The 24,895-nt window shown below is 51.8% G+C and overlaps 1 protein-coding gene across 1 annotated transcript; it reads right to left on the minus strand.

Moving 5' to 3' along the window:
• Window positions 1-4,046: 4,046 nt before the first annotated feature.
• LOC122372133 (Down syndrome cell adhesion molecule-like protein Dscam2) lies at window positions 4,047-6,339 on the minus strand. The gene is made up of 3 exons (XM_043349015.1): window positions 6,302-6,339; window positions 4,743-5,050; window positions 4,047-4,255 (listed from the first exon to the last, which is right to left on the minus strand). The coding sequence occupies exons 1-3, from the start codon at window positions 6,337-6,339 to the stop codon at window positions 4,077-4,079; spliced, it is 525 nt and encodes a 174-aa protein (XP_043204950.1). The 3' UTR covers window positions 4,047-4,076.
• Window positions 6,340-24,895: the final 18,556 nt, after the last annotated feature.

Below are 24,895 nucleotides of genomic sequence, written 5' to 3' on the forward strand. Positions count from 1 at the left end.
CCATGGCACACCGAGACCTGGCAAGACGCTGCACCTGGCGTACCGGTGATGATCTGGGCAGTGACCACCTGCCACAGGTGATGACAGTCACCGTCAGCGGGTGCCGGCCTCGACGGATCCGGAAGACCCGATGGTCGTTCCGGAAGGCGAGCTGGACGGCGTACACCCAAGACTGCGAGACTGCACTCACAGCCGCCGCGCCTGCTCATCTGACCGTCGATCAGCTGAGCAACCGCCTCACAGACGCCATCATGCAAGCCAGCGCGAAACACATACCCAGAGGTGCCAGGGCCGACCCGAAGCCATGGGCGCTGGACCCGGAGTTGGAGCGTGCCGTGGCGGAGCGACGAGAGGCGAGGGCTGCCCTCGATCAGTCGCCCACACCGGAGAACCGCGAGGCGTGGAAACGCGCCAAGAAGAAGGCCGCGGAGACCGAAGAGGAAGCGAGGAAGAGAGCGTTCCGGACGTTCGCCACAGAAGAGCTCAACCAACATGCGAACCTGGGCCGTATCACCAAGTTGCTCCGCAAGATGGAGGGCGGTGTACAGTCAACTGCCCCTGGCCAAGCTATCAACGGGGACCGCGGCCGCGAGGCCGTGGAGGACCGTAGCAAGGCCGAGGCATTTGTCGCAACGTACGCTGCTGTCAGCAAGCACGTGCGCAGCAAGAAGTGGGACAGGCGCACCAAGGCGGAGTTGAAAGGACGTCGGCGGGCCCCCTGCTCCTGTGGTAATAACAGGACAGACGCCTGCCAGCCTTTCTCTATGCAAGAGATGAACGCCCAGATGAAGAAGATGAAGTCGCGGAAGGCGCCGGGTCCGGACCAAGTATGCGCGGAGCACCTGCAGCACCTGGGCCCCAGAGCGCGCGAGACGCTGCTCCATCTGATCAACTCGACCTGGACAAAGGGCGCGATCCCGGCAAGCTGGAAACGGGCTACTATCATCCCGATCCCGAAGCCAGGGAAGAACCCCAAGGACGTCTCCAGCTATCGTCCAATCGCCCTGACGAGCACTGTGGCTAAGCTCGCCGAACGGATGGTGGCCGCCCGTCTCACGCACCTCTGCGAGATGCACTGTCTGATCCCGCCAGAGCAGGTGGGTTTCCGCCGTGGCCGCGCCGCTGAAGATAACCTGAGCCGGCTGATCCAGTCGGTACAAGATGGCTGGAACAAGCCGAAGGCTCGCGGCCGCCCAAAGGACGGCATCACTGCAGACAAGTTTGTGCTCGTCGCCTACGATTTCGCGCGAGCATATGATACCATCGACCACAAGATGCTCCAGAACAAACTGCTGAGACACCTACCTAAATGCCTCGTCACCTGGATCTTCCAGCTGCTCAGGGATCGCCGAGCCTGCGTGGAGGTAAACGGCGTTCGCAGCCGGGACAGGCCCTTCAGAGCCGGCCTGCCGCAGGGATCCGTGCTCGCGCCGACCCTATACACGCTCTGGGCCGCCGACCTCATCGAGGAGCTGCGCAAGGTGCCCCGCACGGACTGCTACATGTACGCAGACGACACCGCCACAGTGAGCGCCGGCCCGAACATCCAGATGGCTCTGTCCCGAGCACAGCAATCGGCAGACATGATGGCGAGATGGGCGACCAAGAACAAGATGAACATCGCCGGCCACAAAACCCAAATCCTGGTTCTGTCTCAGTGGGCCCCTGACGCCAAGAATGTCACGCTCAAGGTCGCAGGATCGGACGTCACCGCAACATCTCATGTCAAGCTGCTGGGAGTGACGCTAGACCGCCTCCTCCACTTCGGCGAGCACTGCGCCAGCCTGCGCCGCAAGGTCCGCCCACGCACAGCACAGTTGAGGAAGCTCACCGGCCACTCATGGGGACTACGAGAGCATCACCTGCGCACAGTAGCCAACGGCTATGTTCGCGGCGCGTTAGAGTACGCTGCAGCAGCCTGGCTGCCGGCGGCCTCCCCGTCCCACGTGGAGCTGGTCGATCGGGAACTGCGCGCGGCGGCCAGGGCAGTCACCGGCTGTCCCATGTCGACGCCGACGCACGGCCTGATGGCGGAGGCCGGCATGGCCACGGCAGAGATGCGACGCACCACTCTAGCCACGAGAATGGTGATGAGAGCAGCCTCGCTGCCTCCAGACGACCCACTGAGAGCCGTGGCCACCGCGACACAGCACTCCCGCCTCTCCGCCGTTCGCGGCTGGCGCGAGCTGGGGCGCAACACCCTACGCGACCTGGGAGCGCTGGATGTTCCAGTCGAGCCCAGCCTTGCGGCAACTCTCCCTCCGTGGACTCCTACGGAAGGAGTCTCCATCGCCCCCACCGCTGGACCCGCATGCGCAAGAGGCAGATCAGATGAGTCCCGGAGAACCGCGGCAGAGGACCTACTAGAGAAGCTCCCGGGGGCGGAGCGCGCGATCTGGATATGGTCGGACGGATCAGCGACAGGAGGAGTGACATCGGGCGGAGGAGGCGCCCACATCACCCTCCCGAACGGCAACACGGAAGAGGTCAGAACCCCAGCAGGCGTCTACTGTTCGAGCACAAGAGCGGAGCTGGTTGCACTCCGAGACGCGCTCGCAAAGATCGTGGAGATCGAGCAAGAGGACGCCGCCCCCGCCGGCGGTGACGACCCAATCATAGCCTGCCTAGACTCCCGTGCGGCGCTGATGACACTGGAGAGCGGTCCCGCAGCCCAGACTACCCAGCTGGGAGCCACCATCTGGCAGCAGCTGCTGCTACTGGTGGAGCGCGGTCGACCGGTGCACCTCCAGTGGGTGCCCGCCCACTGTGGCCTGGCCGGCAACGAGCGCGCCGATGCAATCGCAAAGGAGGCCGCAGGCATGGACCAGTCAAATGCCCCTATTGACACCAGGAGCGCCACCCGCGCCGCCGCCAGGTCTGCCCGGCGCCAGTGGCAACGTGCATGGCCAGACGGCTGGTACAAGGAAATATTCGGTGAAGAACATCTACCGGGACCGGTCAGCGGTGACAACCGGATGGCCGCGGTTGACACACATCAGCTGCGGGCGGGACACTGGAGCCAGTCGGCCCAGTACCTGCACCGCATCGGACGCCGCCCAACTGACACCTGTCAGGGCTGCGCCGACACCGAGTGCCCAGCGGCTCGATGCCTGGTGTGCGGCGAGGAGGCGGATACGCCGCGACACGTGCTGCTTCGCTGCCCGTGCCTGTGCGGCACGCGCCTCCACGCGCTGGGAAACATGCACGGTCGACCACCTGACCTACGACGGGACGACGTGGTGGCGGCCTTTGCCGCCGGCTTTCGCTCATTCCAGAGCCGATCGGCTACGCCCCGGCAATAGCTGGGGCCGGGAGGAACATCATCATCATGTCACCTGAAGTGGCATATTTGTTTATCAAAAGTGAACAGGACAACCACAATTGCTGTGAGTCACAGCCCGGCAGTAATGCGGCGTGCAGTGTGCACTCACCAAGGCCATATATGCACTCACCGTAAACGTTCAGTGCGGCGGAGTCCTCGGCCCGGCCGGCTGAGTTTTCCGCCACACACCGGTAGAGACCGCCGTCCTCCCGAGACACCTGCTGAATCGTCAGCTGACTAGTGACGTCATTGGGTCCAGGCGTGCTATCCTGAACGTGGAGCCTGGGGGCAGCGGGACAAGACACTCAACTGGGAATCGCTGTTGCAACTGATCAACAAAATATCGTGGACACAACACATGGTAATTGCTAATTAGTATCACACATCGATAAATGATTAAATAGTAAGCAACTAAGCCAAATCTTTCACCGTGCCGTATCGTTCATGATACACCAGTCGGCCACGTATGTATGTACATACGGCTCTCGCGAGATTAAGCGGTAGGTTTTGCTCTTATTTCCGGTTATATCTCAGAAACTAATCGATCTACGATGAAGCCATTTTAAACGATCATGGCAGGCTCGTGGACGAACAAGTCTATCACATCTTCAACACTCAAAAGTTTAAGACGACCAAGTAGTAGGACAGCTCTGTCCCACCAGTCTCCAGTCCAGCTGACCCACCAGCCGCTTAGTCTCCAGTCCAGCTGACTCACCTTCCGCTTAGTCTCCAGTCCAGCTGACCCACCTGCCGCTTAGTCTCCAGTCCAGCTGACCCACCTGCCGCCCAGCTGGTCGGCGCTGACGCCGTCCTTTGTCCAGGTGACGGCCGGCGGCGGAGACCCGGTGGCCGCACAGGTGAAGGTGACCGTGGCGTCCACCCCCGGCTGCACCGTCTGCTGAACCAGCGACGACAGCAGCCGGGCCGGCCACGCTGTCACACACGGAGATAGGTCAGGTCAGGTCAGGTCACAGAGCAGGGCTGACCATACTGTAAGCACCTCAGGGACATAGGTCAGGTCAGGTCACGGAGCAGGGCTGCCCGTGCGGACACAGGTCATGTCACGGAACCCGGCCGGTCACGCTCTAACTCAAGTACACAGGTCAGGTCACGGAGTAGAGCTGCCCTCACGAACACAGGTCAGGTCACGGAACCGGGCCGACCACGCTGTACCTCAGGGTCAAGGAGCAGGTCAAGGAGAAGGGCTGTCCTGGCGGGCGCAGGTCAGGTCAGGTCACGGAGTCGGGTTAGCCACGCTCTGCCTCAAGAACACAGTTCAGGTCAGGTTAGGTCAGGTCACGGAGCCAGGTCGGCTACTGCGCCTCAGCAACACGGGTCAGATCAGGGAGCCGGTCTGGCGTTATTCAGACGGGTGACGGCCGTCGGGTGACTGCATCAGTCGTCTGGTGCCGGCACTGACCTCCGATCCTGACCTGGGCGGTGGCGAGGTCATCGGTCACGTGACACTGGTACATGCCGGCCACGGAGGGGTCGCCGCCAGTCAGCTGCAGAGCCGGCCGGCCGGCGGCGGCGGGCAGACGGCGGCCGTCCCTGCAGGGATGGACAGATGGTTCAGCTGGGGAGAGGGCCGTCTCTGCAGTCTCTGCAGGGATAGACGGATGGTTCAGCTGGGGAGAGGGCCGTCTCTGCAGTCTCTGCAGGGATAGACGGATGGTTCGGCTGGGGAGAGGGCCGTCACTGCAGAGACAGGTGAGAAGAGGGCTGTCCCTGCAGGGATAAACGGATGGTTCAGCTGGGGAGAGGGCCGTCCCTGCAGTCTCTGCAGGGATAGACGGATGGTTCAGCTGGGGAGAGGGCCGTCTCTGCAGTCTCTGCAGGGATAGACGGATGGTTCAGCTGGGGAGAGGGCCGTCTCTGCAGTCTCTGCAGGGATAGACGGATGGTTCAGCTGGGGAGATGGCCGTCCCTGCAGAGACAGGTGAAAAGAGGGCCGTCGCTGCAGGGAGACAGGTGGCTCCGCTGGGCAGTCACTGATGAGGGACAGGGAGTCTGTCGGCCTCGTATAATGGCGGAGAGGCGGTGAGGGAAGGCAGCAGACCGGTCCTTGTCGGCCGGTAGGAGGGAGTCAGTCTGTCGGCCTCATATGGCGGAGAGGCAGTGAGGAAAGGCAGCAGACCGGTCCTTGTCGGCCGGTAGAGAGAGAGCCACTGGCTGAAGCTCGGAAGGTGAGTCAGTCGACGCTACTAAAGCCAGCGGCTGGAAACGTTCGGTGGTGTTTTTTTCCGCACGGCGTGTCGCTCTATAGAAGATCAGCGCTTTCGTTCGAAAAATAACTCACATATAAGCTTAAGCTATAAACACATTCTCGGGAATTCCTTCGTTTCACCGCAAGGATTTCCTTTTGATACATTGTGGCAGCCCGCGCTTCTTCTCCATTTTCCCGTTTATCGCCGGAGCGGTCGCGGAAGGCTGCGTTCCGGAACAACATGGCCAGACGCACTGGGCACACAATGAAACGGCCCGGAGCGAACCGGAAAAGTTAGTCCACACTCGCCGACCGGGCAGTCGGAATGTCGGGGCTGGCTCGCTCGCTGGCTCGGCGCCGGGGATTCTTTTGGATCGTTTGAAGCTTCGGCCCCAACACGATGACTATAGGCCCCAATACTGGACAAACGTAATACCCGAGCCGGAGTCCCGCCCCAGTGTCGACAGTCCAACTAAAGCCATTTGGAGCAAGCAGTGGATGTTAAACTGCACATGGAACGGAAACACCACACGAGGTCAGTGGAGCATCAGAAGTCCAATTGATCCTCCATAGACTGGTAAATCATGCAAACAATCTTCCGTCAGCGGTGTTTGGACAAACGACTTTATTGGACATCAAAAACACTGCAAGAAATTCGTCACGAGCTAGACGAATTCACTTCTTTAGTGTTCTAACCCCAATTCTAATAGCCCTTCAGGAAACGTGGCTATTACCAGACGATACGAACAATTTCGATCTCAATAACTATTCACTGTATCGTCAGGATGACACCACCGGGGTACGCCGACATGGTGGTGTGGCTATGTATGAGTGTAATGACTTTGTACATTCACAGATCAACCTCAAAACTAAGCTCCAGGCCGTTGCCTGCACGATTCGATTGCACGGCCGGGACATTGACTTTTGTTCACTGTATGTTCCACCTGATACAGACAATGCGATGTTACATGTCAGCCTGCCGCGCCTAGTAGGACATTTTAAAAACCCATACGTTCTTCTCGGCGATTTTAACGCCCACAGCCAAGCATGGTCGCACGACTCTGTTCACGCCGATCGGCAAGGAAACATGATTGAAAGCTTTATAGACAATCACAGACTTGTTCTGTTAAACACTGGTTCCAATACTCACTTTAATTTAGGACACAACACGCAATCTGCCATAGACCTTTGCTGTGTTCCGCCTCTTTAGGAAACCACTTTGACTGGGAAGTAGACAGTGACATTTATGACAGTGATCACTTCCCAATTAAACTGACGCCGACTTTTTGTCCCCGTCAGGACAGCGTTCCGAATTTCATACCACGTTGGAATTTAGCAAGAGCCGACTGGGATAAATTCTACAACAAAGCTACAATCACACAAGAAGCATTCATATCCCCAGAGCAAGGAATTGACATTATCACTAATACACTTTTAAATGCAGCATCAGAAGCCATTCCGCTCACCAAAAAACGACCAAAACCCATCCCGGTACCCTGGTGGAATCAGGAAGTAGCTCTGGCTATAGCTCGTCGAAAGCGTGCTTTTAGGAGCTACTTACGCAACCCTGATGTAGCACACCAAATAGAACGTAACCGAGAGCGAGCCAAAACCAGGCGCAAAATCCGAGAAGCAAAACGTCGTGCCTGGCACTCATTTTTACAGACATTTACATCGACGACACCGTTGAGTCAAATATGGGGATCGATTCGCCGCCTCTCTGGCAAGAAACGTCCCGCCCCCATCACACCCCTAATGCTAAATGGGGTTAAAATAAGTGAACCGCAAGCCATTGTTAATGCCATTGCCAACAGTATATCTCACTGCAGCTCATCTAATAATTACTGCCCCGGTTTCATAGATTTTGCTCAGACAAGATATCGTCTTGTCCCGTCAATCTTTGACTCTAATAACACTGAGGACTACAATTTGCCGTTTACGATGGCAGAATTGCATAGTGCTATAGCCTCAACTAGCGACACCTCAGTTGGGCCTGATAAAGTGCATTATTCATTCTTCCGACATGTGCCAAGCACCACACTGTTTTTTTCTTTTGGATACATTCAATGCTCTATGGTCCCAACCAGGGCACTAAAGAGTCGGGTACTCCAAAGTTTTTCCTAGTATATACTAGAATCATACTATATCATCTAGAAAAACAACTAGAACTGAGAGGTTACAACTATATACCGAAAATTATCCCAGGATATGGCTGCGCTCAAGCGCGGCGCAGCTGGCGCTCGCGTTTCGATACATTGCGCGTAATCATGGCGCGGGGTTCATTGGTGTTCTCTCTTCATTTAAAGAGTTTATAATTGTGCTGGCGAAGTATTAATAACTATCGTATGCATAAAAATCCGCTCTTCATCATGCATGGAAAAGTATGAAAGGGCTTTCTGGGCAGTTGTGTGCAGATTTGCAAACTGCTGAGCTTGAATTTTGATTTGGGTGGTGGGCCAGCCGAATGCTTTCTCATTCTTTCACTGCTACTTAACAATGTGCTTAAAAAGAAGTTTCAGTGAATTGTATCAAAGGCGTTACCTGAAGAATCTTTTGATTTAACTTGAGCACGGTTAGTACAATTGTATTGCAAGGATTGTTTACGCCAGCTTTATCTTGATTGATCTACTTTGAAATGGTACCTAGCTTACGAACAATATTTGTTTATCTTATTTTCTATTTTGGTCGTTTGTATGCATTTTTAGAGCTCTGACAGGCTGACGAAGGAAGACTGAAGTCTTCCAAAAGCTATCATTACTAAGAAATAAAGCTGGTCTTTTGAACAAACTTAACAATACATTATCACTGTCCCAGATGAATATCATCAACGTGTAACATCATACTTTGTGTAAGTATCTCGCACAACTGTGTTGGTGCGATAATGAAATCAAGACACATGCATTCTATATCCGGGTGAAAGTGGATAGTATGTAAAAAGTAGCATTTGTTGCCACTTGTTAGTGATAATCATGCAACATCTTGTAATTTTAAATTAAATGAAATAATTTAAAATTTAGTTGGTTGAAACTAAACATGGAAGATAATTTTTAGGTCAATTTTTAGTTCTCTTGCCATTCTTGATATTCCACTTAACTCACACACCAGTTTAAAAGTTATTTCAGGGCTTTCACAATAGCCATGTCTTTGTGGTCAATTATACTCAGAGCAGCTTGAATCAATTTCATTCATTACTTCCCTAGCTATATACCTCTGATCCTTTTTCAGGATAAGGCCTGCACCCAGCGATGCCATTCCTTGGGATTTGTCCCAAGATCTTGGGATTTGAACATTAACATTGGGATCTTGTGATTTGCACTGCATATCTTGGGATCTGGCAGAAGCTGATTTCACTTTGTCTTCTCATGCTGTCGAATGCTTTTTCCTTGGTCGATAATAGATTTAGGATGGATTTGCACTACGGACGGTTAATCAAACATATTGAAGTAACGGACGAAGCTTGCGATGTTTCTAGCCGGCATTATCTTCCCGAGATCGCAGGATTATTTTTGTACCATTACTTGTTATGGGTATAGCAGTAGGGTATATATGGGTATGGGTAGCAGCTTTCAGTCGCTGTTCGCAACTGGCGCTCATTTGTTTAATTTCCAACTACCGATCAACGGGGATGGGTGGTTTGGCGGCATGATGGACGACGGTGAAAACAGGGCGCCTGGGGCGATTTGATCAAGGTTCGTGAAATTTACACGTGACGTTTAGCATGTAGATTGTAGAAGGCACACGAAGGGGGAGAAGCTACAAATGTCACGTGACTAATATGCCCTCCGGCGCCCTGTTTCACCGGCGTCCATGATGTTGGGTGGCTATGAAAAGCTTTTACAAACATTATGCCTAAAAAACATTTCAGAAAGCGGCTCCCGCACAAAGCGTTTCATTTTACGGTTTTGCTCTATGGAGGCTTATCCGTTGACCGCGAACCAAAATAAGGGCAATTTGTCTTTGACCTCGGAAAAGTGTCTGGTCACCTGACCTCTGGGCTCTGCTGGACCAAAAATAATCAAAGCGTAACATTGCGACCTTCACAACACTGCTGACGTCTTGTAACTATATAGTCCAGGGGACGAGTTAGGTCCTCGTTTAGACCCCCTCGCCATCGCCGGCTTGAAAATTCATGGGCCCCAGCGGGCACTGGCTTACGCGCAGATTCACAGCATAGGCTTTTCGATTGGATTCGCATAAGTTTTTAAGAGCTTGTTTTGGAGCCCATATTTCAAAACTCAGTGGTGGAAAACACTTAAAATCAGCCTGACCTCACCTGACCCTAGCTTCTCCAAATGTGTCACGAGACAAATTTTGAAATAAATCCAAAATGCCACAGACTTCGTTTCCAAGAAGTTCTAACAGATTCGGACTGTGTTTTAAGTCCTTGACCCACCATTGACGGTCGAAGAATGACCTGACCATAATATCAGATACCACCGGCTTCATGTTGTCTAGGCCAGCATCTTCATTTTTCGTGAAGCTCTTATACTCGGTCAGGAACCGATCAGCTGTAGGAGTCCGATCGCCCCCTCCCCCTCCCCTCCCCCCGGCCTCTAGGTACATTAGCTGCTGTAAATACGCCAATAAGGACAAGGGTGGACCCGAAGAAGAGAAAGTTGAATACTAAACACACTAATATGTCCAAAATAAGCTATGGATTTACTTGGGGTACTCCTAAGGATATTCGATGGGTAGTCTTGGGATTTGAGACGAGAATCTTGGGAAATTCTGGTCGAGATCTTGGGATGGAGCAAAAATGTGGATGGCATCACTGCCTGCACCTCGAACCTCGAGTGAATGCTTCCTCAAACAAAGCTAACCAAAGGTGCCATCAGCTGTCTAAATCAGAACAGGAAGCTGAGCTTTCAACATATGCGCCAGCTTGTGTGAACTTTGACTTTCAGGACTGCACCACCCAAGATTCCTTTACTACTCAGGTTGGTTCACTAGGGAAATAAAGGCGCCGTAGTGACGTCATCAGAGGAAATCCTTCACATTCAAATGAAGGGGTGATTTGAATTGCTGATTTTTGCTCGATATAGGCCTACTTTTTTAGTTTCAGTCCCATTTATCGTAATGAGGCCAATTCATTGTTACATTGGTACATCTTTTGATGACATATAAGCCTTGATTTTTTCTCCAGCTCGCCCGAAAGATGATGAAATTTGCATGCATGCCTATGGGTGAAGGGAGATTCTGCCGCCGTGGTGACGTCACGGTAAAGGGATTCTGGAGCTCGTGAACGGGGGCTGTGCACCACCTACCCAGTGTTCATTTCCGTTAACATCAAAAATGTGTGACCACAAAGAGAAACCCTTATGAAGGTAACATCTCTCGACCTTTTATAGATTCTAAGATACCCTTAAAGGGACTATCCCACCTTCTAAAATGTTTTTAAAACCAGTTAAATTGTGCCCGACTTTATAGATTGGATGACCAGGAACACGGTTCTGGCATTTATTTTTCATTAAACATCTTAGGCTTCCCATATTCCAAACACAAACTTTCAAATATGTGACGTCACAGCCCAAAATTACCTCCTTGCCCAGGCCACATTACTGTCATAAAGCTGATTCTTTTTACTCTGTAGGCACCACAACAAAGTTCAGACCAAGTTTTAAGCGATTTTTCAACGAACAAACCCATTTAAATCAGAATGACTAAACGAGGTGACGTCACACTAACGGTCGCTCCATGTTGAAGATAGGGCCTTGTACAAGGCCCATTTTCAAATGAAGGGAACGAATTTCTTCAACACCAAGAGGCCGCGGGGGTTGCAACCTAGATAGATAGTGGTTTCTGAACCTCGCAGCAAACTTGGCTATCTCAACTCAAACCCCATGTTAAAGGTGGGATAGTCCCTTTAACATTCAACTACCCAAGATTAAAGGGACCCTCCCACCTTCAAAAAAGTTAATGAATTGGCATGAAAGTGATGTCGCTCGGTTCAGAAAGAGCAAAGACGAATATCTACCAAATTTCATCGAAAAATATTCACCGGTTTTCAAGATATTAGACTTTTACTTTTGTTTACTTTTTGGGATCTCCGCTGTTCCTAGCGACTTTTTTTGAAAGTGCGGCATTTGTTGCGCGCAAAGCAGCATATACCACCGCGTGCTACAAAACGTTTTAGTCAAACATTTAACGGACGTTCGAAAGCCTGATGACGTCATCAGATTCCCGTAATGGTTAAGAGATAGGGACCACGCTGGTCCCACCCTGCAAGTAAAGGGAAGAAATTTCTTGAACACCATAAAGCTGCGGGGGTTGCGACCAGGATAAATGGTGGTTTCTGAGCTTGGCCGCAAACTTGGCTATCTCAACTCAAAACTAATGTTAAGGTGGGAGGGTCCCTTTAACAGAACCATGAATTACTCCTCTGATAATGCTTGTCATGTTTTCAGATAGGTACATGTTCTTTCATCCTGATTTTTGAAACATAAGTAGTAAGTACCACCTGAGTTTGTTTTTATTGCAAGTGTGATGCATGTAATTTCATCTTGATGTGTTCCCAGATGGAAGATCCTGCTCGCAGCTATGCCTCATTGCCTACCATGGCCGAAACTTTTTTGAGAGGGTTACCAATTACCATAGTGTTCTCCGTCTTATGTGTTGGGGATGAGCTGTATCTTTAGATCAATGTTTAACTTTAGTGTAACACCGTAACATCTTTCAATGCCAAAGTTTATTTGCAAAGAGTCAAAGTTAATTTGCATTGGAACGAGCGGTAATGTGATGTGTGGAACATGTAATTTGCACGATTGGGAACCACTTACTCTGTAACCCAAAGTGGGATGTTTACATATGAGAATGTTCAGTGTTCATCGTCGATAGATAATAAAAGCATTAGCATACCAGTAGATGGATTGGTCGGTGGTCGTCCAACATAGTATCTGAGCTGCAATTTTGACACCACCGTGTTCGTCATGCTCAGCCACGTCGAATGATATGCTTTTGGTATTGGTGAGGTCAATTCAGGATGTTCCATTCCAAGGTCAGGTCAGGTCATGACCACATGATTAGGTCAAGTTGCACATGATTCAATTCGGCAGGTCTTTCTGAGCAGGGCTGCGGAGTCGGAGTCGGAGTCGGTCGGAGTCGACAGTTGTGACCGGAGTCGGAGTCGGAGTCGATTTTAGAAACCAGAGCCGGAGTCGGAGTCGGAGTCACCGAAAATCTATCGACTCCGCAGCCCTGCTAGGTCTGCGGAGTCGGAGTCGGGAGTTGGAGTCGGTCGGAGTCGACAATTCTGCCCGGAGTCGGAGTAGGAGTCGGAACTGGTTTTTGAAAGCCGGAGTCGGAGTCGCCGAAAATCCATCGACTCCGCAGCCCTGTTTCTGAGTCCATTCGTGTCTTTTCCGTCTAAGATCACTGTCAGCGCCAAAACAACTCTTTATTCCCCCTTTGGCTTATGGGTAATGGTCAGATCACCTAACCGACCTGACCTTATGTGACCCTTAGGGGAAATCCGAAGCTTTTGAAAATTAGGGAGTTTGATCAGTTCTGTAAGTTTCATCTACCTGTGATAGATCTCCTTGCATTGATGGAGTTACGATGTTGCGACGTCTTCGAGACCGTGCAGAGGTTAACTTATGACGCCATAGGTCAGTGACCTGACCTGACCTGAAAATGAGGTTGGTGCCACAAAATCCGGCTTGAATCAAAGGTCAGGTACCCCAGCTTATGTGGTGTCGCGGTTTGAGAACCACGTTGAGGGCCACTGTCCACCGGCTGCTGTGCGCCGCTGGCTGACGTCACCGCCCGGCGACCAATGACTGGTCACTGGGTATTTTCAAGGGGATTCAGAGACGGGACGCGGCGACGGAAGGACGTCGCCGCGATGCTCTTGTTTTTCTACTCTGAGTCCGTTTAGTTAAAATATATACGTCGTGCGGAACGGAATCTTTTAACATAACATGGCGCGGTCGATTTCCGCCTATGCTTCCGTTTAATTAACGTAAAAAGTCACTCGACAATAACGTAAAATAGCAGTTACTCCCAGGCAAGATGGCCGACGAGAAAAAAGAAGACGCGCACGTTGTTGTCGAAGCCGCACCGGCCGTCTCAGTGACGGAGCTGCTTACACTGCTCAGAGACCAGGCAATTGCAGCTAACCGGCGAGAGGAGGAGTCTGCGCGCCGAGAAGAAAGGCTGACAGCCCTTCTGGACGGCGCCATGCGGTCCAGCGCGGACGCCCGGGCGGGGTCAATGACCGCCGCCGGCGTGGGCTCGGGACCGATCGCCGGCCCGCCAGCTGACGGCCGCCGGCCGCCTGTTGAGTCTGTGGGACCGGGCCCGCGGCTGCACGAGGGGATCAGCCTGCAGGAGTTTGGGACGTGGGAGACCCGTGTCCGGGCACACGCCAGGCGTGCCAGGTGGGACAGCCTTCCCATCGAGGAGCAGACGGCGGCTCTCCTCGCCCTACTCGATGACTATTGGACGCGAACTCTCCAGCACGGGCTGGACATTGCAACGCCCAACACATGTGAGAATCTCGTCGCGGCGTTCAGAAAACATCTCCGCGGGCAGCGCAGTGTGGTGCTGGACAGACGTGAGTTTTTCATGCGCCAGCAGGAGCCCGGTGAGACTTTCGATGATTACCTAGTAGCGCTAAAGGAACTCGCTCAGTTTTGCGACTTTTGTGTACACTGTCGTGACGAACAGTTTCGTGATCGCCTGGTGAATGGGATCAGTGACCAGGAGTCTCTCCAGGCCATGCTGGCTGAGCCTGAACTGACGTTGGAGAAGGCAATCAAAATCTGCCGGGCAAACGAGAGTGCCAAACGAAACGCTGCGGTGCTCCGTCCGGCCACGGTGCAGGCGATGTCGGTCTACCGGCGCGGCCGCAGCCTGCGCCGCCCCAGCCCAGCACCGGCTTCGGACGCCGGCCGGCGGCGCTGGTCCAACGACGGCAGAACAGGCGTGGACCCGAGGAGCCTCTCGGCAGCGTCGGAGCGGTTTTACGCCGCCAACGGACAGGAGCTGCAGTGCAATGGCCAGTTTGCATGCGACTTGTCACTCGGTGACAGATCGACCTCAACGACTGTATTCGTTCTGCACGGACTGAACGCTGCACTGCTCGCGTGGTTCGACGCGGTTCATCTGGGTATCCTGCCCCCGGATTATCCGCAGCAGATCTGTGCAGTGAATCTGGATGATAGCGGCGCGCCCCCCTCCGTGCCGCCGCCGCCGCCGCCGACGCCGCCACCGCCGCCGCCGCCGCCCGCCGGTGCGGCGACTGGCCCGACATCTAGCGGCCAGCCCGTGGCGTCTCGCCTGACATCTAGTGGCAAGACCGCGCGGCCCGGCGATGCGCCGACCGCGCGCGGTTCCCCGCCGCCGCCGCGTCCGGGCGGCCGTCCGGAGCGGCCGGAGCCTGCGAAGCCGGCGAGCGCAGGGATGGACGACCGCCCCTCACTGCCTACATGGGACCCGGCGTGGGGCGATCCCACAGAGGAGCAGATCGGTGAGCACCGTGCCGCACTGCTGCGTGCCTTTCCCCGTGTGTTTAACTCTGACCCTCCGCTGCGGCCAATGACAGGCGGCCCAATGCACATCGAACTGATCCCAGATGCACGACCTGTCGCACTGACTGCTGCTAGGAACATTCCCTATGCGTGGCGTGACGATATTAAACATCAGCTGGACGAGTTGGTGTCTCAGGGTGTGATCGCCGCTGTTGACTACCCTACTGAGTGGTGCCATCCGATTGTGCCGGTGTCGAAAAAACCCAACCCTGGCGGCTCCGACGCCGGTGTCCGTCTCTGTGTCGACCTGACGCGGCTGAATCGCTATGTCCGCCCGCCCGCTCACCCATCCACATCACCTCATGACGCTGTGTCGTCTATCGAGCCGGGCTCGCGTTTCTTCACCACCCTCGATGCCAGGTCAGGCTATTTTCAGATCCCACTCGCTAAGACCGACCAAGATCTCACCTGTTTTATCACACCGTTCGGGCGATATAAGTTCCTGAGGGCTCCGATGGGCCTCTGTTCGAGTGGCGCCGAGTACAACCGGCGGGGAGACGTCGCCCTGGCCGGCATCACCCGCACCGCCAAGGTCGTGGACGACATCATCGCCTCTGATGCGGACTACACGGACCATCTGCATCACGTGATCAAAATCCTGGAGCGCTGTGACGAGCACGGGATCACGCTGCACCCACTGAAGATGAGGTACGCCGCCGGCAGCGTGGAGTACTGCGGGTACCGCCTCAGCGAGTCCGGCTACACGGTGGACGACCGGAAGACGAGGGCGATAGCAGAGTTTCCCACGCCGTCAAACATCACTGACCTACGATCTTTCCTAGGTCTCGCCAATCAGCTCGGCCACTTTTCGCCGGACATCGCCGGAGCCGCTGAGCCGCTCCGTGACCTGCTGCGCCCGAGCCGCACCTGGCTTTGGACTGCACAGCACGACCAGGCCTTCAGCAGCGTCAAACAGAAGCTGGTGGCCCCGCCTGTCCTGGCGTTCTACGACCCCGGCAAGCAGACGGCTCTGCAGACTGACGCGTCACGGCTTAACGGCCTGGGCTATGCCCTCATGCAGCTGCACGGCACGAACTGGAAGCTCGTCCAGTGCGGCTCGCGCTTCCTCACGTCCTGCGAGACAAGATACGCCGTCATCGAGCTGGAGATGTCGGCCGTCACGTGGGCCGTCAAGAAGTGCCGCCCATTCCTCGCCGGCCGCCCGTTCGAGGTAGTCACTGATCACCGGCCGCTGGTAGCGATCCTCAATCACAAGTCACTCCCGGAGATTGAGAACCCGAGGCTCCAGCGGCTCCGAATGAAGCTACTGGACTACCAGTTCACCACCTCATGGCGGCCCGGCCGGCAGATGGTCATCCCGGACGCCCTGTCACGTGCCCCGGTGGACGCGCCGGCCGCAGAAGACGAGGACGACAGCGCGGAGATCGGACCCCAGATCCGCTGTATGCTGGTCCGGTCACTGGCCGAGACCGAGCCGGACGGCACTCGCGTCTCCCCGGTGGAAGATGCCATGCTAACGCGGCTCCGAGACGCCGCCCGCACCGACACGGAGTACCAGGCGCTGTGTGCGGTGGTTCAGGACGGCTTCCCGAACGAGAGGGCAGATCTGACCCCCCACCTGAGGCCCTACTGGCCCGTCCGGGACCGACTGGCGCTCGAGGACGGCCTACTGGTGTGCGGGCCCCGACTGGTCATCCCCAGTCGCCTGCGACGGGAGGTGCTATCCCGTCTGCACGACAGTCACCAGGGCATCATCCGAACCCAGCGGCGCGCTCGTCAGACGGTATACTGGCCGGGGATCGACAGAGACGTGACCAATGTCGTCCAGTCGTGCGCACCTACCTGCCCAGCCGTCAGCGCGAACCGATGAGCTCCGACCCCGCGCCCTCTCGACCATTTGAATCTGTCTCGACTGATTTCTTTTCTCACGCTGGTCATAACTACCTAGTGTACGTAGACCGTCTCTCAGGCTGGCCAATCGTAGCCTCGTGCCCTGGCGATCCCACTGCCCGCACCCTGATCCGTCATCTCCGCCAGATTTTTGCATCCACTGGTGTACCGTGTGTTTTGAGAAGTGATAACGGCCCCCAGTACACCGCCCGTGTGACACCGATACTTCCTGGACAGGTGGGGAGTGATTCACCGCCCCTCAACGCCACACTACCCTCAATCTAACGGCCACGCGGAGGCGGCCGTGAAGCTTGTGAAGCGCCTCATCCAGAAGTCTGAGGCGGCTGCAAACCTGGACTCAGACGACTTCGCGCGCGGACTCCTCGAAATTCGGAACACTCCGCGCTCGGACGGCCGCTCGCCCGCCCAAGTGCTGTACGGCCGCCCGCTCCGGTCCACCGTCGTCGCCCATCACAGAGCGTTCGCTCCCGAGTGGCAGCGCGCGGCAGACGACTGCGACGCTCGCGCTGAGGTGGCCGCTGACGCATCGAGAGCCTCATACGACCGCCACGCCAAGCCGATAACTCCGCCGGCGCTCGGCTCCTCCGTCACGGTGCAGAGCCCGGTGTCTCGCCGCTGGGAGCAGCTCGGCACCGTGGTCGGTCTCGGACGGCGCCGTGACCTGCTGATCAAGCTGCCGAGCGGTCGCATCCTGTGGCGAAACCGGCGATTTGTGCGCCCGTTTCCGCCGGCTCCCACCCGTCCGCCCCCTCCTGTGGCGCCGGAGGGCACGTCCCCGCCTGACCCCGACCCGGTCACTGACACACCCTATTCAACCCCACGGGTCACCCCACGGTCAGTCAGGTTCCCGGCCGACCCCGTGACGGCCGTCTATGAAGGTAGCCGACAGCGCGCGCGCCGCCCGCCCGATCGCTTGCAGGTCGACCCCAGCCGTGCCTCATATACATAAGCTTGTACCGTGTAGACGGGCGAGGATAGTGATTTAACCACGGTTGCAGCATGGTCACTTTGTCGAATTTCACTGTGCGTTGTGTGTCTACTGGTTGCGTTGAGTGAACCGTGACAAATGTTTGTTCTAATTGTGCCCAGAATATTGTCTTATGTTTTGTTAGACAGTCGCTCGTCACTTGCGTACTTTGCTCCTGTCTTGGGGAGAGGTGTGGTGTCGCGGTTTGAGAACCACGTTGAGGGCCACTGTCCACCGGCTGCTGTGCGCCGCTGGCTGACGTCACCGCCCGGCGACCAATGACTGGTCACTGGGTATTTTCAAGGGGATTCAGAGACGGGACGCGGCGACGGAAGGACGTCGCCGCGATGCTCTTGTTTTTCTACTCTGAGTCCGTTTAGTTAAAATATATACGTCGTGCGGAACGGAATCTTTTAACATAACAGCTTACAACTCTCCATCACCAGCGCGCTTACCCCTACTTTGCATTGCAGCCATGGTTTGCCGCACATTTACGATAAAAGTTTTGGTCTGTCCGAGATTCGAACACAGGACCTTCGGATGTGTCAAAAACATGGGGTCATATATGGACGAATATCTCGAAAACGGTTGAATGGGCTTGAACTTTTCGTCCCAAAAATGGAAATAAAAATGTTGTAGCTATCTTTTAACATACTTTATATGTGGCTGCCCACACTTCGAGACCTTGAAAATCGAGCGCGAAAAGTCTCATTTTAACACGCAACCCTATGGGCTAGTAGGAAAAGTCACGCCCATGCTGCCATATGACTTTGGAGGGGGCTGGGTCCCAACATATCTTCCCTGAAGCCTGGAAGGAGGCATTCGTAATACCCATTCGAAAGGCAGGAAAAGACGGAAAGGATCCCAGTGATTACCGTCCTATCGCTCTAACAAGTTGCATGGGAAAGCTATTGGAACGGATGGTGGTGCAAAGACTGTCATGGCATTTAGAAAAGAACAACCTGCTTTGCAATTACCAATGTGGCTATCGCATAGGTCGTAGCACAATTGACCACATCGTAAGGCTTGAAACAGATATTCGAGCCAGTTTTGCACGCCATGGTCACACCGCTGCTGTGTTTTTGGATATCAGCCGCGCGTATGATATGGTCTTTAAGCCAGCACTCATAACCAAGCTCCACAATATTGGTATCCGAGGGCATCTGGCTCATTACCTCATCGGGTTCCTGTCAGGCGCCAGGACATTTCAAGCAAGGTGCCGATCCGTGGTATCTACTGTTACATCCGTGGTATCTGTTGTTACGTGGTATCTGTTACAGAACGGGCTGCCTCAGGGCAGTTGTATCTCGCCAACTCTGTTCAATGTCATGATTGATGACCTTTTCCAAGATATCCCAACAGGACTGTCATTTTCGTTGTTTGCAGATGACAGCGCAATATGGTGCTCTGACCGACAATATGAACAATCCCTAGCCCGCCTCCAGGAGGCTCTGAATCGGGTGGATAGATGGTCTAGAATAGAGATGCCACTTTTGAACCCGCGAACCCGCTTTCTGCGGGTTTTCAAAACCCGCAGGGTTTTTGGCGGGTTCGAGAAGCAAAACTTGTCGTGTGGCGGGTATTTGGCGGTCAGACTTTAGAACCTATAAATTTTATTTTATTTTATTAGATGTAAAACACAATGCCAAGTGCATTTGCTCAGGTTGACAATACAATATTCATCAAAACAACTTTTAAAACAGAACCAAATATAAAAATATATCAAGGAAGCACATTCCAAATGCAAAACTGAAAACAACCAGCAATAGCATCCACAGTCTAGCAATGACCAAACCAGGGTACAAGCAACAAACTACAAAGCAAAAATAAATGCTGATGAAAGCATTCCCAGGGCTGGTAAAAATGGTTTTGGTGGCTCTGACCAAATTTTCGGCCATGAAAAGTGGCTCCTAACACTCGTAACAGAAAAGGCTTGAAAGTGCAGTGAACAGTGTCCTTTTTCAGGAACACTTTAAACATCATCAGTAACTATTCTAGTTTTACTTATAGCTCACTGATGAATCCTGATTTTGGGACATCGGCTGGTGTCGAACATAGCAAAAGAATGTAGGTATATAATTTCTTCTACTTTTGTTTAAGCTGGTTGGTGACAGAAATGTAAGGCATATGCATGTAAGGCAATGAATGTTGTTGACAAAAAATATAATACTGACTCACCAACAGAGGAAATTTCATCATCTCGCCCACTAGCATAGATCTTCTGCAGGCTGGTCATTGTCTGCATCATCTGAGATACACATGATTGATGATGTCCTAAGCTGAGAACTGAAACACAAAGGCATTATAAGTCTAATATTAATTTTAGTTACAGAATGCCTGAAATATATATCAGGATTGCTTAAATAAGCATATTTTGAGTATGACGTACCTAAGAAAAACATGCAGAAGAGGAACATATCTTGATATTCAAAATTTAATTTAATTTAATAACAAATATGCTAAGTGCTAACCATACTGGGTTGGTTGGCAAATAAATGTGAGTATCGTTAGCCACTTGAGTTAGGTATCCGTATTCACATTCAAAATAAAAACAAGTGCATATTTAGGTCTAGCTCCACAGCTTAAAATATTGAGGTAGGTGGTCTATGATATTGCTATGAGATGTTTTATACAGAAGAGGAGCAACTTCAAATCCAAACGAACAACAACCAACATACCATGAAATGTACAGTTTGCCTGTGCCGCAACCCTGCACGAGACTTGACATTAACCCGCGCCCCAGTGGCGGTCTCGGCCAACTTCGCCCTAGTGAGGGGGGGCATATGTTACCACCCACCTCTAACTCAAAAACTAAGAGGGCTAGAAAGACGCGGTAAAAAGCAGTCGATAGCTCTCAATGCGTACGTTTGAAAGTATTTCGGTCATTTTTCACCTTAGAGCAATATTAGGGTCACCAGAGGTCATCAAAGGTCAAAATTTGCCAATTGTCATTATATTTTTCAGAAAACATGCCGCTATCTCAGGAACTATGGTAGCTAGAAAAACGCATGATAGAACAATCGATAGCTTTTGAACTCTTCTATTGAAAAGGTCATTATCAATATTGACCTCAGGTCAACGGTTTAGCCTCCAGAGGGCAAAAACTCCAAAAATAGCTGTTTTTACGAAAAGTGTTTTTCCCCAATAACTTTCGACTACAAAAAGCCACGACATTTCTATTGCTAGAATCGTGTTCCCCTCACCGAGACGCGTCGAATGAACTATAATTTGACCTTGAAAGGTCGACTTGAAAATTTGACCTCAGGTCAAGGTCATGACCTGACCGGAAAAGGTCATGTTGCATATCAGTCGATGCGTCTCAACAAGACAAACACAATGAGACCATCCCCCGCGTTCTATCTCTTTCCAATCGCGAGCTATTGGCAAAAAACTGTTTGTAGCCTCAAATGACCTCGGATGACCTTTCTAGAGGCTATCAGCAAAAATGACACCTCGGTCATCACGAGTGGACTAAATCATTGTGATTCTGAAATATTTGGACTGTTCCTATGCGTACACACGGATCTAGAGGCATTTTCATTTTTCTCCATTGACTTGTAATGGAAAGGTCATGCCACTGACCTGACCTTAGGTCACGGATATAAAAAAATCCGAGATATACAAATTGTAGGCACCCATAACAGCATGCAATCCACCAAGTTTCAAACCTTTCTGACAAACATTGCAGGCTGGACATGATTGCAAACTTTTTTTAAGGCTTGGTCAGTTAACTTGACCTGGTGACCTGACTTGACATGACCTGGGGTCAAAAATTTCACACATTGTCCAAAATTGATGCACCAAAAGCTACCCCAAGCGGCGCGGCGCTACGCGCCGCAGTTTTTTATTCACATGCAAAAAACGTGACAGGGTGGTAACATATGCCCCCCCCCCCCCCACTGCACACTGGGGCGAAGGTTAATAAAAATGAAAAGGCCACTTGAATATCATTATTTGTGTTCTAAACTAGTAGGTAATACAGTGAACCGCCAATGGTAGAAGGCTCCGTGGCTCCCCGTTCCCTCAACACTAGGTCCTCATCAACTGATAAAAGTTACGGAGCCCTATTCTCCGTAGTGTTAAAACTGGAAATCGACTGATGGCTCTTCGACTGATGAATGCTGACGCTGTTCGCGGTAAGCATTTACAGCTATTCTGAATAGGCTACCAGCTTTGTACTTTGTAGACAAACATTGCGCATAAGACCTCATTGGGAAATTGAATGCTGCTACTAATTCAATATTTGTGCTCAGGTATCTTGTATTTTGAGGTTTGTCGTAGAAATAAAATGAAAATATGAAACAAAACTTAGCAGTTATCCTGCACATGCATACTTGCGTTGAAACGCTTATTTCTGGCTCCCTAAATCGCTTGTACAGGTATTGTTCTGGCTCCGATATTATCAGCGAATCGGCGCTTTTTACCAGCCCTGAGCATTCCATAAAACATAAAAGAACCTGAGAGCAACCTTATAGGAAGCTGAACTGAAGTATATGTGCAGTGTGCATGCACTAGATATATATTATGGAAGAACCCAGACTCAAATGAGATGTTGAAAAACAGAGCAAATGCCACATGTTACTTTATCTGCGTCTGGTCCGCATAAAAAAGAGCTATCAGCTAAACAAAATTTGATGCAAATTCATTGATTGCCTATCCTCTTCTATGTTCTGTCCCACCCTATATTACGAAAATAACACACCAATTACCCTCACAAAAAATCAAAATATTGACTGGCATGCAGCCCCCAAACATAACGCAATACAATACTGACGCACTTCCGACATTCTGACAAGGATTGGCATTTGACTGCGTCAATTTTGGTCTCTGATGTGAAGGAAAGCTGTCATTGATGACGCAATAAAAGATTTACAATCAATTTTTCTGTCTTGGTTTTTGAATACCTCAAAATAGCAGTTATGCATGTTACAAAACCACGTAGCTGGTCGCATTTATTACGGAGCGAGCGAAGCGAGCGTAGTCTTTCCTTAGATTAACGGAAATTTCTGAGTATGAGCGGCCGGCCGGCCGGCCGGCCGGCCGTGGTCACGCTTTTGCGAGGCTTATATCTCAGCAACCACTTGACCGATTTACACGCGGTAATTTTTGTAGGGTAGCTTCGCTCCTTCTACCAAGTATTGGACTATTCCCGATGCATGTGGGTGACCCCTTATGCACGTGCCACGTGCAAAACGAAGAGGTGTCACTTTTCTAATTGTTGCAATATCTCGGTAACCACTTGGCCGATTGCGCTGAAAGTTTGCATGTAGGTAGGTACCCACTAGGCAATGCATGTCCATGTGCCAGAGTTGGGGTGCTGCTGCACGTGCGCACGTGCAGGGGTCGATTCCAGATCTCGAGAATGGCTGGACCGTTAGCGCTCAAATTTGGTACACGGTTAGGGACCACTTAGTAGGGTGCCGTGCAAAAGTCAGATGGCACCTATTTTGCACGTGCGCACGTGCAGGGTGCCGCTTCCAGATCTCGAGAACGGCTGGGCCGATTGTGCTCAAATTTGGCACATAGCTGGAGACCAGCTAGTAGGGTGCCGTGCACAAGTCAGTTGGAGGTACCCTCTCGCAATTTCGCACGTGCAAGGCCCACCCTCTCGCTCGCTCCGTTAGTCGCCCCAAAAGGCGTTATACTGGTTTCTTTTCTTTTTACGTCCTTATCATCTGTATGCCGAGAAAGGATTACCGAGCATTACCAAGACCATCTATAAAGTATAAAATTATTACATTTAATTTAGTATTTACTGTCTCTTTATTTCTTAACCGGTGACTAACCTCTGAATTGTAAAACTTTAGCTGTTTTGTAAAATAATTTTATCAGAATGACACATGAATATGCATTATACAACGGTGTTTTCGCAACAAGTTCGCATTAACTACGGCTGCAATAATTTAGTCGCTGTAACATTCCTTGCAATCAGCTGTTGGTGACGGTTCTGACGCATGTTTCCAGAAATGCGTGGTTCATTGGTGGTTAGTTGGTTTTGGCTGGGATTTTGCATGATTTGTTTTATGTGTAGATCGACTGGATACTCATTTTTCACCGTGTCACTATTTATTTTTAACTGGAAATCGCATATCTTTTTATATCAACATTCATTTTGATAACAATATCATTCCAGAAGCCTAACATTGAGAGGAAGCCAGAGTGAAATTTTGATCCTCAGCCAATGCTGAAGGGTAAGGTGGGAGAAAGATTTTACTGCATTTTTTTTCAGAAAGGAATTTCAAATGTATTTATGCATTATTCATTTTCCACTATCCAGTGTGCACTTCCTGAGGACTTAGCAAAGCAATTTCAAGTCCTTACTATTTGTTTGGCTGTCTTTTTCTGCACAGCAATGAAGCAAGTAAGGTTTATATAGCTCTAGCATTGACCCAGCTGTATTTTTTTCTTGCAAAAGCAGGTTTTTAAAATTGCGGTTTTTTTGCGGGTTCGGCTCAGCCAAAATCAGCTTGCGGGTAGTTGTGGTTGGGCAAGGGGTAGCTGCGGGGCGGGGCGGGTAATGAAATTGCAAATTTGTGGCATCTCTAGTCTAGAAGATATGGATTTCAGTTCTCTGCGCCGAAATCTGCTGTTATGATTTTTAGTAAGAGAGTCATAAACCCTCCATCAAACCTCAAACTAACACTCTCGGGGAATGATATACCTTTCACTGTAAAAAAAATGTCACGAGCCAATTCTATGACAAGGAGTGGGTTACACGGTCCAAGATACCTATAAGAAACAGGTAGATCCGATGTTTGAAATAGAGATGCCACAAATTTGCAATTTCATTACCCGCCCCGCCCCGCAGCTACCCCTTGCCCAACCACAACTACCCGCAAGCTGATTTTGGCTGAGCCGAACCCGCAAAAAACCCGCAATTTTAAAAACCTGCTTTTGCAAGAAAAAAATACAGCTGGGTCAATGCTAGAGCTATATAAACCTTACTTGCTTCATTGCTGTGCAGAAAAAGACAGCCAAACAAATAGTAAGGACTTGAAATT

The sequence above is a fragment of the Amphibalanus amphitrite genome, unplaced genomic scaffold, assembly GCF_019059575.1.
Source record: "Amphibalanus amphitrite isolate SeventyFive unplaced genomic scaffold, NRLGWU_Aamphi_draft 001320F_arrow, whole genome shotgun sequence".
NCBI lineage: Eukaryota > Metazoa > Arthropoda > Thecostraca > Balanomorpha > Balanidae > Amphibalanus > Amphibalanus amphitrite.

What these genes read in the sequence shown, in the direction of transcription:
- LOC122372133 (XM_043349015.1), bottom strand. Translation starts at nt 6,339, where the DNA reads ATGTCGGCGTACCCCGGTGGTGTCATCCTGACGATACA. An exon ending in GGTGTCATCCTGACGATACA is followed by an intron (nt 5,051 to 6,301) that starts GTGAATAGTTAT and finishes TTATCCCTGCAG; the next exon opens with GGACAGCCCTCTTCTCACCT. An exon ending in CGCCCAGGTCAGGATCGGAG is followed by an intron (nt 4,256 to 4,742) that starts GTCAGTGCCGGC and finishes CGTGTGTGACAG; the next exon opens with CGTGGCCGGCCCGGCTGCTG.